The sequence below is a fragment of the Molossus molossus genome, unplaced genomic scaffold (assembly GCF_014108415.1).
Source record: "Molossus molossus isolate mMolMol1 unplaced genomic scaffold, mMolMol1.p scaffold_m16_p_3, whole genome shotgun sequence".
Classification (NCBI taxonomy): domain Eukaryota; kingdom Metazoa; phylum Chordata; class Mammalia; order Chiroptera; family Molossidae; genus Molossus; species Molossus molossus.
The window spans coordinates 89,798,504-89,814,339 of record NW_023425366.1 but is presented as its reverse complement, the minus strand read 5'-3'; the positions used below and the strand labels follow the sequence as shown (position 1 = coordinate 89,814,339).

At 45.3% G+C, this 15,836-nt stretch overlaps 1 protein-coding gene across 1 annotated transcript in view; it reads right to left on the bottom strand.

Annotated features, from left to right (window-relative positions):
- Nucleotides 1–15,577, bottom strand: part of PRDM6 (PR/SET domain 6) — a 99,396-nt gene extending 83,819 nt beyond the window's left edge. Inside the window, exons 1-2 of the mRNA XM_036280727.1 lie at nucleotides 14,980–15,577; nucleotides 5,818–6,125 (exon numbers count right to left, since the gene is read on the bottom strand). Coding sequence (XP_036136620.1) covers nucleotides 5,818–6,125; nucleotides 14,980–15,577 — 906 coding nt within the window. The remainder of the gene's footprint in view (nucleotides 1–5,817; nucleotides 6,126–14,979) is intronic.
- Between the last annotated feature and the right edge of the window lie 259 nt (nucleotides 15,578–15,836).

Below are 15,836 nucleotides of genomic sequence, written 5' to 3'. Positions count from 1 at the left end.
AGAATTCTGATACTGTGGACGTGATTCCTTGGCTAAGTATGAGGCAGTTTTTGTATTCAATTTTTAAAACTCATAATATTATACTACAACTCTAAGTGATTTCTGGATAACACAATAAATTTACTTGAATAATTAAAACTGCCTTCACTGACACACTGAAATATAAAGGCTCCCCTGCAGGTTTCTCAGGCCTAGTGTTGCCATAATCACATTTTCATCAGATCGCTTGCTGCCATGCAGTAATGGGGGGGGGGGGGGGGGGCTCATCTCTCCAGGTACCTCTAAGATTCTGATTTGAATTTCTCTATCTCACTGTGTAAAAATAGAAAAAAAAAATTATATGATATAAGAAAATACTTATGGGCCAAGAACTACTTTGAATTGTTTTCTTTACATGGACAAATGCTATCAATAAAAGAAGTCTGTAAACACTAGATAAACTGGACTGACGAATGAGAAAAACAGCCCTGCAGATACAGAATGCATAACTCTTTACAAAGTATTTGCAACTAAAGCACTGTAGCATCGCATGCATATCTGGATTAAACCTCACTACCACGAGAATTTCCAAATAGCTCTTGCCATTTCTTTTTTTTTTAAAGCATAGTCATTTTTGGACTTAGAAAACTAAGGTGGCACAGTCCAGGGGGATATATAAGCCAAAAGGACCAGGACTTACATGGAGTTTTTCAAAGCCAATTTTAAGTACTAAGTTTTGGTTTTTAACACAATGCTGGAAACGATCCCAAGAGGCGGCAGATGGTTTTACAGTTTATGTAAAACTAGAAAACACTCACACTCTATCAAATGGGCACCACTCTAAAAGACATCTTCAAATCAAATGAGGCAAAACCAAAGAGATACACCAGCTGTTACCCTGCATAATTTAAAACATAACAGTAACATTACTATGGTTTATTTTTAAGGAGAAATTATTTGGATTTCATAAAAATGACATATTCAAAACCAAGCTGACAAGCAGTCTAGTATATTAAATGATAAATTACTAAGAAACACAATTTTTACTTCAATATAACTGTGACAGCCACATAATTCTATTCCCTGGTGTTTTGATGAGTCAAGCCAAAATGAGCCAAAGTCTATAAAGCAAAATATGGAGTACATAGTTACAGTACTATCACTGGAACAATTTTTTAATGATTTTAATTTAATTTAAAAATTATTTTAATTTAAAATAATTTATTTTAAATGATTTTTTCAACATCTAAGTATATACAAATGGGTACAGTACTATAAATGGAATTGGATCATTTATAGAAACAAAATACATTTAAAATATGAAATCAATTCATTTCCTTCTAGTACCAATTACTTATGATAGCTTTGAAATATAAACATGTAGCAACATGTAATATATTTTTAATATTGGTTTTCATTAATGTCTTTTGACCTAAGCTAAATGGTAATGATGAAAAATAGACCATTTGCTTAAAAGCAAAACTCTTATTAAATCTAAAATATTATGGCACAACATCAAACCACAAAAAGAACCATATTATGTTATCCCTCTTGATTTTCTGAAGAAAAATAATGAAAGTTTCCACATAGCACAAGTGAAAATGAGACACAAATTTACTCAGGCAAAGAGAAGACAGGTTCTATAAAATTAAATCCCTTTCTAGTACCTTGACTGTAATCCTAACAAGTCACTACATTATTTCAATTAGCAGAATAATTTTTTAGGGTGAAAATAAGCACAATTTATTTTGTCATTGTTGCTAAAATGTCTTGTCAAGTCAGACTTTGAATTGAAAGGCCCAAGTAATTCTAGCCTATCTTAAACTGTAACTTTATTTTAAACTTCCGTATTTTATTCCAGTAGAATTTTAAGTACACACTGTGTACATTCCTCAGGTCCAGTCATATTAAATTCTGATGTTAAGCAGAATGGGGAAACCATGTGCAACTAGATTAATTTATCTCAAGGGAAAAGAGCACATTAATAATTGAGATAATGTTTTCATAAATGTTGGAATCAAATGTGCCTTTTCACTTCTTTATTAGAAAACACATTAGGATAAAATTATCTCACTCTCATCAATAAGACCTAATTGCTGAGAAAGATTATGTTTTCTTTGCAAAACATTCAGAAAGATTTTTCTCATTACGTCTAAAGAGCTAGAAATATATCATGCATTCGAGTCTTGTTGGAATAAATGTATGTAAGCAAGGCAAGTGATTATTTAATCCATCTGTAATGTTTTTGTTTCAAACTATCTGAATTTATTATATTTTGTAGAGTACATTAAAATTCTGATTTTAGAAGAAATCATCCAAAAAGAGACTAATCGGTCTTTTAGCTTATTAATCTCTTTAAACTACAAAAAAAATTACCTTTGCTTAATGCTAAAAACAAAATGGAAAAAGAAAGGAAAACTCTTAGAACTTCCCATAAACACTCAAAAGAGTCAAAATATATCGAGGATAATAGAATATTTAACTTTCATTAATTGCTATATTTTTAAGAACCAGGATTATACACAAAGAAAATATTAACTAAAAGATGATAACACACTTATAAACCAATCAAACAAGCTCTCCATAGCTGATGTATGTTCAATATTAAAAGTCATCTTTCTACAAAGAAAACAGAGCTTTTAATTATTAAACAAAAGGAGTAACTAAGGTGAATCTGAATTTTTCTGTAATAAGCCTTTATGTGTATAACAAAGTACAACCATTCTAAAAACAATGAACTGTAAACTGAAACAAAAATCCATCATCTACTTGGAAACAGTGACGGGAAAAGATTAGCAATCCATTTATTGTACTGAAATAAAGATAAGTAACCCTGGTAAGATCCATCAGGACCTGAGTATTGAACTCTAAATATAAAGACATTTCTTCATCAGCAAGTGACTTGAAAAAATGTGAGGAAGAAAAACGATTCCAGTTGACTTTTAAAATAAAATAGTCATGATTCAACTGCTTTTAATTTTTTTAAAGATCTGCTTTATGTCAATCTGATATTCTGGAAGATATCTAAAAGAGCATGTTTTTAAAATGGATAATTTTTACATGAGTCATTGAATAATTATTGCCAAAATTTCCTATAGACCTACAGTGTATTCCAGTTACTGATTCTTTCTAATATAAATAATGAAATGATAAAAAAAACTTTCATAATTAAATTTAGGTTTGAAAGGAAAGAATAAAATTTAAAAAACAATCCAACATTAAGAATATTGTTATAAATATAATTAAAATAGTCATGTTTCATAAAAATTTTTAATCATAAGGCTTAAAAATAAACTCATATTTCATATCTTCAAAATAATTATACTAACAAAAATCTGAAATCTATTAAAGTGTTTTATCTTACCAATGGACATCGACTCTAAGTTTCCTGGCCCCAGTCAGTTACATTTTCCATGGTCTCTCAGGAGACTGATATATTGTGTATGGCTGCATTTTAATATCCTTTTAATCTCCTAAACAGCGTGTTATTCTAACTGTTCTTACAGATGATAAAAACAAACAGACTGTCCTGAATTGGAAGAAGGGACCTGTAGACCATTTAAGCATACACCCAGCAACTCATTTTTATAACACAGAATCAATTCTATGCACCACCACCCCCAACACCCTCAACTCACACAAGCAACAGGTAAAACTCACTTATGTCTACTGAAGTATCAACAACCACAAAACCTAACTAAATCCCCAGTCTCTTTAATAAAACAGAATTTAAACTTCGCCACATACAAGTAAAGGTATAAAAGAAAGGCTCCCTGTTTTCAGTATTACTATGTATCAGTCACGTTCTATATGTGTAAGTGCTCTCCTGACAACATCCCAATCATCCACAGCCATTTGGGGGGCGGGGGGAAACTATAGGAATTTTTTTTTTCATGTCTATGGCTTTATCCTGACACTCTAACCCCACGTCATCAAAGGGCAATAGTGTTCACTTTAACAGTTTCAGAGAGAGCAAAACTGTACCACCAAACAACTGCTTTTATAATTTCCTCCGAAAAGTACTGGCAGATCTTTAACTGTATGGCAGTAGAGTTCCTAATGACACGCTGGAGCACGAAAACTGCCTAGAAATGTTTTATAAACTTTAAACCACATTGGAGGTTACAACTAATTAGTCAGAAACAAAAACCAACTGGGAAACATTTCAAATGCAGGCGCTTTGATTATTTCCCACTTGTCATCTTTTTCTATCCAAAAGCTCTAACGTCTATCCTGCCTCGATATACCAAACCACTTTCTCCTGACTTCTTTTCCTATAAAATTTTCTGTTAAAAAGAGAAAAAGCACTATTTGGTAAAATAAATATGCCCAACTTACCCCCCCCCCCATTCAAGAATCCTATCCAGAAAGACTAAAAATGTATAATTTTCCAACCATACTTTAGTAGTGAAATGAAACCTGGGAGCGGGGCACAGGGCACCAGTGAATAACTGTAGAATATGTAGCTCATACCCTATAGGGTATGTACCCCATATTCCCTATGTAGTCATCTTAGGCTGGTGTCTGTAAGCTCATACACTTAGCGCCTCCTCATCAAAAGAGGCTTTGGGACACAGGCCTCAACACCCCATTGCCAACAGTCATGCAGGGTTCTGGAGTCTGGGTCTGTTTTTCACAACCCTGTACCTCCAGGCCCTAACATAGGGTTGAGCAGAATGAGTGTTCAGCAAAAATATGAGTGGATTATTGAGTCCCAAGAGTTTTAGTTAGTGACTATGAGGCAGCTCACAGTGAAAATAATCATCTTGACAGGCCACTGAGCCAAGTGTGAGGGGCAAGCTGCTGTAGGAATGACCCATTAATGGAGCCCTAAGGTCCATGCCAACTTGGCTGCTGGCATTTCAGAAACTTTCTTTTCTGGCTATTACCACTCCATTATATTGCCTGGCCTCAGCCATATTTACATAGTACCCCTAAGGGTAAGACTTCTAGCATCCTGTATTACATAAATAATTCCATGGGTGGGAGGTAGCTAATTAGTGGGAGATTACCTATGGGCTAAGGATCTGTCTCTTTAGGGTGGACCTCAATAATCAACCAAGAAGCTTTGGGAGAAAGCTCAGACTAACAGTTTTCAAAGATGTTTATTTTACAATCAGTGTCAGGTAAGATTGTGCTCTTGAAGCATTGTCATCAATTGGGTTATATACCAACATGCTCAAAGTTTCCCTATGTTTTGATTTTCCACCTTCTTGAAGACTGAATTGCTATACTACTACAAAGTACAACAGAGAAGAACCAGAATTTGTGTCTTCTGATTCACAATACTATAATGTGCTTAATTTGAAAGTTATGAATGAAACATATTTCAGTCTCTCAGACTCAGTATTTACAAAATAGTTTTGATCTGACAAAATGAGGCTGACTCTCTCCCCGACTTATGCTTATGTTCCTTCTTGCCCAGTGTGCAAAAACGGATTGGAAGAGCTCAGAATGGGGCAAAAAGTGCACCTAGGTCACACCCCCAAAGCCCACAAGCTCTCTGCTCCATCTCCTCAGCTGGTTTCTCTTTCTTGCAAGAACAAATCAAAGATCAAATCCATCTCAGCTGGAACAGAGACTCCCAACGTGATCCAGCTTCAGAAACCTGCAGGCCCTATATCTTCCTGCCAGACTACCGTTGTGGGGACTCTGCACCCTTTATTGCCAGTGGTGCAACACCAGGCATGTGCATGACCAGAGAAATCTATTCTCCACCATTACTCTCTAGGAAACAAGGGAGGCTCTCCCCGAAGTTGCCACCCTCCAGGGGCCAGGCTCTTGGCCAGTCAAAGCTCTGGCTGGGTGGCAAAGTGTTTTGGGTGGCGGGCGACTTACCTCCCAGAGATGCTGCGTGTTTCTCACAGTGCCGGCCTGCACCTTCTCTGGGGGCAGGAGCACGCCCTGGAAGGGCCCAATCCAGGTGCCCTGCTGGATCCTCTGCGCCGCGCAAATGCCGTAGGCCAGGCCGGGCACGGTACTGGTGCACAGGCACACCTCCCGCGGCAGGTCTCGCAGCCACTCCGGCATCTCCGGCGGGGGCGCGGCGGCCGCGGCGCTGCCCGTGCTCACCAGCCGGCGCAGCGAGTGCAGCGGCCCGTGCATGGGGCACTCTCCGTGACGGTTGTCTGCGCACATGTCGCAACCTGCCGGAGACACGCGAGAGGGAGAGGAGGGAGAAGTTAACTAGGCAGCTGCGGGGGCTCTTCTTCGGGTAAACCCCCGAGACAACAGCACCCCCGCCCCAGTAAGCCACCTGCAAGGGAGGCGACGCTGTGAGGGCGCTGAGGCTACTGGGAGAAAGGGGAGAGGTGAACCCCAACCTCTCCCTTGGCTTCCACGGCTCCCAAATCGCCTGGTACCAGGTCCGACCCCGGGCGCCCCCCAAAACCTTCCGAGCTGGATGCGGATGGCACTGTAGTCTCCGCGGAACCGACGGTTCGCGGCTTCTCGTCACGGTTTCTCTCTCTCTTCCCTCGCCTCTAGTTCCCTCTGATCCTCTCCCCGGTTCCCGCGAGTTCTCTCTCCATCGGGTGTTTCAAAGGGTATTTAATTGTTGTACCACCTCGACAAAGAAAGCCCCTCTCTTGCCAATCTGACATCTTGGAGAGATTCTACGTTGGTCGCCTGGATATATTTGGTTTTTCTCTTTTTACACTTATATAAAACACTTTAAAAATCACCAGGGCAGGTGGGAGCTCTGCGTGTCGGAGAGCGCCATTCCCAGTCCTCTGCACCCACGCCGCGAGCGCCCCTGCAGAGGGCGCCGCCGGAGCCCCAGCCGCCGGGGAGCGCCGTGGCCCCTCGAGCGCCCCGGCAGCACCCACTCTGGGCGCTTCAGCCAGGTGGGGACTGCTGGGGAGAGGAGGGCTATCTGGAGGGTTAGGAATGTCGGTGCTTGAGTGCCAGCTCTTCCCAGAAGCCAAAAAGAAAGGATTAGCAAATGTAACGATCAGGGTAATGGGTCTTTAATGATCAGGATAATGGTTCAATCGAGAGGGCCCCAACTCCTGCCCAGACGGTTGATTCCCCAGGCTAAATGTTATCATCGTGCGTTACAAACTGCGAGTTGTGAAGCTGTCCCTCTCCAAGGTTCCCCAAAGCGTCCAGAGCTCGAGGGGACCCCCACCCTCCGGGCCGGGCTGTAGACACCCAGTGTCCCTCTACTCAAAGTCGAGGTAAGAGGCCAGGCGGCCACGGGAAGCAGGGCCTGCGGCGACCGCGCTGTCGAATCGCAGCGCCCTCTGGGTTATTAATGGGCCTGGCGGAGCCGCTGTGTCTGCGCCTGGGCCCGGCAGACCTGCCTTGGGGAGACGGCCCCGGCGCCCGCCAGTGCAACCGGCCTCCCTGGCCCAGCCTCCTTGGGGAGCAGAGGCGGACCCCAGCAACAAGCCCTGTGGCACTGGGCCTGATATTGACCCAGTCCCAACAGGGGGACTATGCTGGGTGGGGGTTACCCTTGGGGCTTCCCTGTACCCAGCGTTGGTCAAAGCCAGACCTGATGGATCACGCGGGGTGTGCCCTCTTCGTGCTGAAACAGACAAAATGTCCAAGGAACTTGTGCCAAAGAGAGGCACTGAAGAAAATTAAGTGAAACCCAGTATGGTAAGTGAGCCCTCGTTCTGTCATTTACTTCTCAGTGAGCTGAGGGCTGACTACCTGAGCATCCTGTCTCAGAGAAGAGCTCTGCTAGGCTCTGTCTCCACCCCTCCCAAGCGACCTGGGAATAAGGGGGCTTTCTGAACGCAGCCTCTTGGAGCTGTCCCCAGGCCTCGCAAGTGAAAAACAACAACCTGTTTCTGCAGGTAGTGAAGTGCCCTCCATCACACTAAGGCCCCCCACTTCCAGCAACACAAACTAATGTAAAAACCCTGACAGGCTCTGCTTTTGACCTTAAGGCCTAGACAGAAGGTATTCTCATTCTCCACATGTCAACCCTTCCAGAACACACGCACTTCACACACCCTCTCAAGCTTCTGATGGTGAAAATAAAAACTTCAAAATAAAAGGGGAATGAAAAGAAAGATGACAACTCAAAAATTACTAAGTGCCAACTATGTGCCAGGTACCTATTTTGACCCAAACAATCACCATATTATCTAAATGTTATAATTCCAAATTTGCAGATGAAGCCATTGAGCAATGTAACTTGACCATGGACCAGAAACTAGAAACTGGTTCACAATCAGGTCTGCCTGACTCCAAAGCCTCCAAACCTAGAGATCTAGGAAGACTAATGATAGCTGGAAGAATTTTATATCCAAACTTGTAACTCAATCAATAAAATTGAAATATTTCACTGATGTCACTATTGGGGGGGGCGGGGCACAAAAATTTCTGTAGCATGCCTGAATTACGGAGATTTCTCTTGTCCTTGCCCACACCCTTGAGTCTGGGGTTAAAGTAAGACAATAAATTGGGAAGTAAATAGATAATGTCCATAATTTTGAATTTTAGTACCTAACTCCAGAGATGGCCTTTCAGCACCTTAGCAAAGATAGCTTAAAACAAATGACAATAAGCAAAGGCAATATGCCCATAAAAATAAACCACCCCAGGTTTTTGATTAACTGACTGTCCCTTTCTGGTTGGCACAATGAAACAAAGGGTGAGAAACAAAAGTGTTTAGTATTCTTTCCCCTAACAGTACATACTAGAGATTCTGTCAAGTTCCAACATCTCCACCACATGGAACATCACACCAACTATATCAGTAATAAAATAAGGATCAAAAGTACCAACCTCAGCCATCACCCCCACAGACAGCAAGCACACTTTTGATATTCATTATGCATGATAACACTATAGCCAGTCCTTTCTCTGAGTTCTGTACAGCTTTCTTTGACTTAAGTTTCATTTGTCTCCATGAAGGGTTGCAAAACTTAGTAGCATTTTACAGAGTAAAAAGCTGAGGCTCTCCCAGTATTTAGAAAACTACATGCACACTAGGTCCACAGTGGAGTAGGCAAAGCCAACCCACTTTAATTAGTCCACCCAACATGAGTCTTCCTAATTTATAAACCACTTTGCACTTTATCAAAATATTCTGTCAAAAAAGTTGACCAATTACATCAAAATACATGTTATATCCTAACGTTACTGGGTTGTTGTTTTTTTTAAACACACAAAGCCCTATCACTAAAAACATTTGGCTTCTGACTTACGTCTCAGAGTCTCAAAGAAGCTTGAGGATGTTTAAAACAAGTAACTGATTACTAGGGGTTGACAAATGTGGCACAAGTAGACAAACGTCCTAGCACAATGTTTTCTAGACAGCAAGCCATAAACACCTACATGAAGAGGTTTGAGGCTAAAGTGACTAGGTGCCCAAACTACACACACATATGTAACACTGACATTTCACATAGCGTTCCATGCCAAGCAATACATAATACAAGCCTATCTGTATTCAACAAGAGGACGCAAATAAATGTTCCTACTTTCTCTTAAAATCAGGGGAAGTTTTTATACAAGTTCACAATTATTATTCATAAAGGGTTTTCTATAACTGTGAGAAATATCATCATAGTCTCAAGCAAGATACTTCAAAATGCCATTTTAGCATTAGGGAATATGAGAAACCATGGCCACTTTTCCAGATCTGTGAAGGCTCCTGTTCAGGGTACCTGAATAAGGGAAGGAGTCATCAAGTTCCAGACCCCTTTCCCTACTGACTTCAGCAGGCCAGGCCACGTGGAGTGAAGAGCAGACTTTCACCATTCATTTCATAGCCTTTGTATTGTTGGAATGTTTGTACACGTGCATGTATTACTTTTGTAATTGAAAATAAGTCTATTTTAAAGTAAAGGGGGCAAAACAGGCCATGGATTTGGGTTCTTTTTCCTGCTATTTTCATGTCATTCCAGGAAAGGTAAAATATTTTTTAAAACGTTGTGGGCTTTTTGGTCACTATTTGGGGGGGGGGGGCACAAAAATTTCTGTAGCAGGAGAGGCCTACAGGCATGTGTGGGTGCAGGCGGAACTTGGACCCATGGGAAGCACCAGGCCCGGGCACGCCAGGCCTTGGGTCCCCAATGCCTCTCCCAGCCTTGCCTGCCCTTACTGGTCCTCTGGAAAGGGAACCAAAGAGCAGCTGTAAAGCCTGCCTTCCCGCCTAGGCAGAGGTAACGGCAGGGCTATAAATCCTCCCCAACCACTGCTGAGGTCGCTGCCCTCAGTCTTGCAGGCCCAGCCTAGTGGGCCGGCACCCATCGATCCCTGCCCAGTGAGGCTGCCCCAGTGGTGCCGCCTGCTGGCAGGGCCTCGTGCGCACGGGGAGTGGCAGCGGAGGCACAGGCTGCTGCCTGTGAGGGGGCTGGCCCCGGGGCAGAGAGGGCAGGCAGAGCTAGATACCTGGGGACCTCCCCCCCCCCCCCCCCCCCCCCCCGCAGTCCCTTGTGCTCAGCCAGCACCTCCCCTAGCCCTCCCGAGGAAACTGGCTAGATGGGTGGCGTGGGTGAAGCAGGCAGGCTGACTGCTAGAGGCCCCCCAACCTAGTTTGCATTTCAAAGGCCTCACCTCCTTTCTGCCAGCATAGGGCTTTCTTGCAAGGCCAGAAGTGGCTGTTGACACAAATCCTGAGACCCCACTACACCCCAACACCCACCAGGCCCTCCTGTCCGTCCACCAGGCAGGGGTCTTCTGAGCTCCTTGAATAGAGTCTAGAAGCCCGGCCACCGGAAAGGGAGCTGACTGTGGTCAGGCCCCAGACAGGCCCAGTGGGTGCAGAACCCAAGGCGAGTGAAAAGCTCCTGGACAACCTTAGAGGCCTGGGTTTTCCATGCTCGGCTGGCTGGCAGCCGCCTGGGCCCTGGGGCCAAGAGGGAGAGACAAAAGGGGGAGGAAAAGAAAGATGGAGGAATGTGGATTTTATTTGTCTTCCGATGTCTGTATTAATAAATTAAATGGGAGCACCCGTGTGTGCGGGTGAGAGAATATTGCGTGGAGATAAACCTTGCCAGCCCTGCCCTGTGAAGCCACCATATACAATGCGGGGATGATGAATAGGAGGCGCGAGAGGAGATCGAAGCAGGTCTAGGCTGGCTCCACTCGCTCCTACAAAACTATAGGGCAATTAATTGTGGCTTGTCCCCTCATCCTTCATCTCCTGGTGGCACATATCGATGGAGATTACTGCTGATGGACCATTTTATCACCTTAAATAAACAGTCGCCACCTCTCCTAACCTCAATCTAATATATAGCTCTATGTTCAGTTTCAGGGCGCGAGATAACGAATGATGTAAAATAACTAAATCATGTGTGTTATGGGATGGGGTTGGGCCTGCACACAAAAAGAGAGAAAAGAGAAAAGAAAAATAGAACAACACAAAAGCCCACACACTGACGCCCAGCCTCCCTCCCGCCAGGCACCAGGTCTGAAGTCGGAGTCACTAGCTGGCCCCTGACAGCCCGGAGGGATGTGAGGTGTGCAGGAAGTGTACCTCTGTGGCAGGAGAGCCCGCTGATGGGGGCCGGGGCTCAGAAGCTTCCCAAACAGGACCTGTGTTTTCCAACTGGGTGGAAAGAGATTAGGGAATGTCAGAAAATACTCACTCTTCTTTATCTCTTTCCCGGACTCCCAACCAGACAAAATAGTGTTGGGCGCAGATTTCTTTCTCTCCCCTGGACACTCCCCAAACTCTTGGAAAGGGTGGTGCTATCAACTGGAGAGCCTCAGGCCCTCGCTGTTCCTGGTGCTGTTCCCTACACAGCAGGGCTCTCCTAACCCAGGAGGAGACAGAGACCTTCGGCTGGGAGAGTTGAGGAATGTTCCAACACCCGGCAGAGAGGCTAGGTGAGGGCTTAGCTCTGGCTTCCCCGCCAGGTATGGGGGAGGACCCGCTTCACAAAAAGGTATGCAAAGCTAATTGGCTCAGCCCTTCCATACAAACACCAATGCCAGGCACTCCCGCGGCCACCTCTTCCTACCTTCCAAGAGTAGTGACAGGGTTTCAAACGAGGCACCAGAACCTGAGAAGGAGCCACTGCCACGGAGCCTGATGGAATCAATGGCTTCAGGCAAACCAGCAGCAACAAGGGCAGTAATACAAGAAGAGGAAGAAAGGGCCCCATCCCCCAATTATATTACACACTGCCCACCAGACTTTAAAGAGGTGAAAGAAGAGGCAGCTACGCATTCAGAGCTTCAGTGGAAAGTGTACCTCAATCATATAATAAATTAAATGCATGGAGTTAAATAACAGGAATATAATGTAACAGCTCACTCACCTAGCTTGCATGGTTTCTGCTATTTTTAAATCTTTTTGTGGGAAAGAGAGCTATAAGACCTTCCACTATGGCATTTGCCATGGATGCCAGTAAGTTTCAAGGTGAGACTACTCTTACTGATTCATAAGCATTTACTGGGTTGCTGATCCCAAGCAAAAAGTTACTGTTCTGTAGGGAACAGAGAGGTGAAGAGGCCCCTTTCCCCTGTAAGAAAGAGAAAAAGATTCAAAACAAAGTAACAAAATGAAGTAATGCTGACTGGTCTCTTCATAGAGTTCTTTTAGAAGATGACAAGACTGAAAGGAAAACTAGATAAATCTGTACCTAATAAAGGAATAGGTGCTTCCTTTCTGCCTGCCTCTCCCGGCACCCCCACCCCCACCCAAATACAACCTGGGAAGGGGGAAAGCTCCGTTTTTCACCTTCTTTCAAGTAACAAATATACCAACTTCCTCTGCCTAGGGAAACAGTTTCCCATCCTTTGCATTTGATTTCTTTTGAGCCCCTAGTTAGAGTAAACTCAATCACTTCTCACGTCATCTTTGTAAAACACTTCCCCAGGTTTAAAATGAATACCTATGCTAGCCCACAGAAGTTCCTGAAAGAATGACAGGCGTGGTCTCTCAGTATTACACTGAGCTACCCACCCCCACTCTCTATTTTCTTTCTCAATTGCCCTTTAATTAGGGAGCAACATGAACTGTAACTCTAATAGGACAATCTGGCTTCCTTTCTCTTCCATCTTTGCTCCTGCACTTTGCACATCCATTCGACTCAAAAGGATAGACCCAAAGACTAACACAATAGAAATCATTTAAATATATCATACTTCATTTCCTCCAGCCAGAGGGGAAAAGTTACTTAGGCAATAAACTGGTTCAAAGAATCATATATTTATTAGGAATCTATCCCAATTGTTTCTCTGATTAGTCTAGATTTTTCTCCGGTGAGAATATATTGAATCTCAAGGCAGCACTGTAAACAGTATAGGAAGCTCAACACACAGCCAGGGCTTTGAGCCCTGCTGGTGTCCTTTCCGGCACTGATTCATTCAGAAGAGAAACTGCAAGCTGGATAAAGCACTCCCAGCCCACAGGGACTATACTTCGAGTTAACAGCAAGAAATGCCTTTCCCAAGGCATTTATCCCTTTATTTCACATTTTTAAAGAATTGTTGTGTAAGCAACACATTCAAATTCAGCAAAAGATAAGTATTTTTTGAAATCCATTAAGACAATACAAATTTTAAATATTTTCTAAAATATAAACGTCTTAACTGTAAAACAAATTTGAGTGGAAACCCTCACTTTAAACCAGTACTTTACCTTCAGATTCCACAAAGGAAAAAAATAAATACAAATCCTCTTTTTGTTTAGAACAATTATTTTCTATTATTATGAAAAGATTAATACAACTTAACCACTAGGCTCATGCCTGGTGTTTTTTTTTTTAACAAAGTAATGACTTTGGGAGTCCTTCAAAGAACTATAACCTGGAGGTTTTTTGCTTTTACAACGAATTAGAAAAGTTCACGGAATGGTAGACATTCTGTAACAAGGGACTTTTTCGAAATATAATAATAATAAATATTTATGACCCTCACACAGAAGCTAGATGAAGAAATGAGAGGAAGAAAATGGTGAGTGCTGACCTTTCAAATCTTGTATGGCTTTCAATCTGACTCTCTAAACCTAATTGAATGTTCTCTCCAGAGATCTCTGTAAGTATATTTAGCACTTAACACGTTAGGTGTAAACATGTCCTAACTTTTTAAGTTACCAAAAAGAATCAGATATAAAGCAATACACATTCTTGGTCTTCATTGGGAATCTTGCTTCAAAACCTCAAAATGGAACCGTACTTGTGATGAGCGCTTGAAGTTATGAATATAGGAACTGAAGCTGAATAAGGCCTGAAGTTTAATTAGGCACTTGCGATTTACTTGGGGGACAAAGAGAGGAAGCATCTTAAATTACTGTCCCCCAATTTTGGCAAATTAATAAGCCATCAAGCTTACTACGGATTGGATTTCGAACGTTAAGTGTCAAGGATGCAAGGAGAATGTGGGATCCGCAGGGAACAACCCTCTGCTGAAGACGGAAATTTTCTCACTAAGCAGCTGGCATTTTTGTTCTTTTCTAAAATAAATAGTAGACCTAAGAATAATGCCTGTCTGCTGGAGAAACTGACCCAGTATCATCCAAAACTCCTACCCCCGCGAGGCCAGGCCAACCAGCAGCTCCCCGCCATTAGACAATCCCGCAGCCCGAAAATAAACTGACGCAGTTAACTCCAGAAGTAGGGTAGCGAGGAGACACAAGCCATAGAATCGACGCTCCCCAGAAATTCTGGGCCCCTGCAGCGCACCCCCCCCCCCACCCCATAGCCAGGCCAGCCGGTTCTCGCGACTCCCCATCGCGCACTGCCGGTACCTGACCTTCCCTGAGCACTGTCCCGCCGGAGGGCGGAGATCTGAAAGCCCCGACCGGCGAGCGACTCGAGTCCTACAGACTGGAGGCTTCGAAGAAGAGGATAAGGGGAGGGGAAGAGGTAACCCCGAGGTGCCACCCGGCCACTCCATCCGTTCTCCTTTCTTCTCTAACGCCAGAAAACTTTCACTAGAAAACTTTCGCCACTGGGAGGTGGGGGCCCGCTGCCCGGACCAGGCCACCACCTGGGGTCCCTCTCGTCTGACCCGCCTCCCCGACGGGCGCCCGCCCTGGACGGCGCCAGCGCCACAGGAGAGCGCGCGCAGGCTGCGGCTACGTACGGTTGTTGGGGTCGCTGGTGTGCTGGTTGAGCGGGATGATCTCCATGCGCTGCTGGCCGTACAGGTAATAATCCAGCTCCTCCGCGCTGCAGCGGAAGCGCGAGCCGCCCCGGCCATCCCCGCCGCCGACCGCGCACTTGGAGGGCCCCGGGCCCGAGGCGGCGCCGAGGCACAGGTCCTTAGGGGGCAGCGGCTCCGCGGCGACGGCGGCGGCCAGGGGCGCGAACACCGGCAGCTGCGCCACGGGCAGGGCCGAGAGACCCGCCAGCGCGGCGGCGGCAGCGGCGGCACAGGAGGAGGCGGAGGAGGCCGAAGTGGAGGAGGAAGCTGGGGTGGAGGAAGCGGAGGAGAGCGAGGCGGGCCGCGGGCGCAGGCTGTCGGACGGAGGCTCAGCGCGCTCAGGGGGCGGCGGCGGTGGCGGCGGCGGTGGCGGCGGCGGCGGCGGCTGGAGAGGCTGCGGCGCGCCCAGGGGACCCGCAGCACCGCTGCCCTTGAGCGGACCGCCGCCGCCGTGCGGGAAGAGTTGCTGCCAGTGCTGCAGATAGGCTGGGTCCACTTTGAGGAAGGCCGAGCCGCCGGGGTCTCCGGGCTTCAGCATGTCCGACGCCTCACGCTGGGGGCAGAGAGGAGGGTGCGCGTGAGCCGGGCCCAGGGCCTGGTGCGGGAGGGGCAGGCAGGACGGCCGCCGAGACCCTGGAGCAGGAGCCAGAGCCCTTGGCTTCGCCAGCGGCAGCCTGGTTCGGCGGCCTTTCCTCCCAACTCCGCTGGGGCGCAAAGTTTGCTCTGAAGCTGCCGCGCGGTAGGAGCTGTGCACACGCTGCCTGGCCTCGCAGCAAGAGGAGCCCAGCTCCCACCCT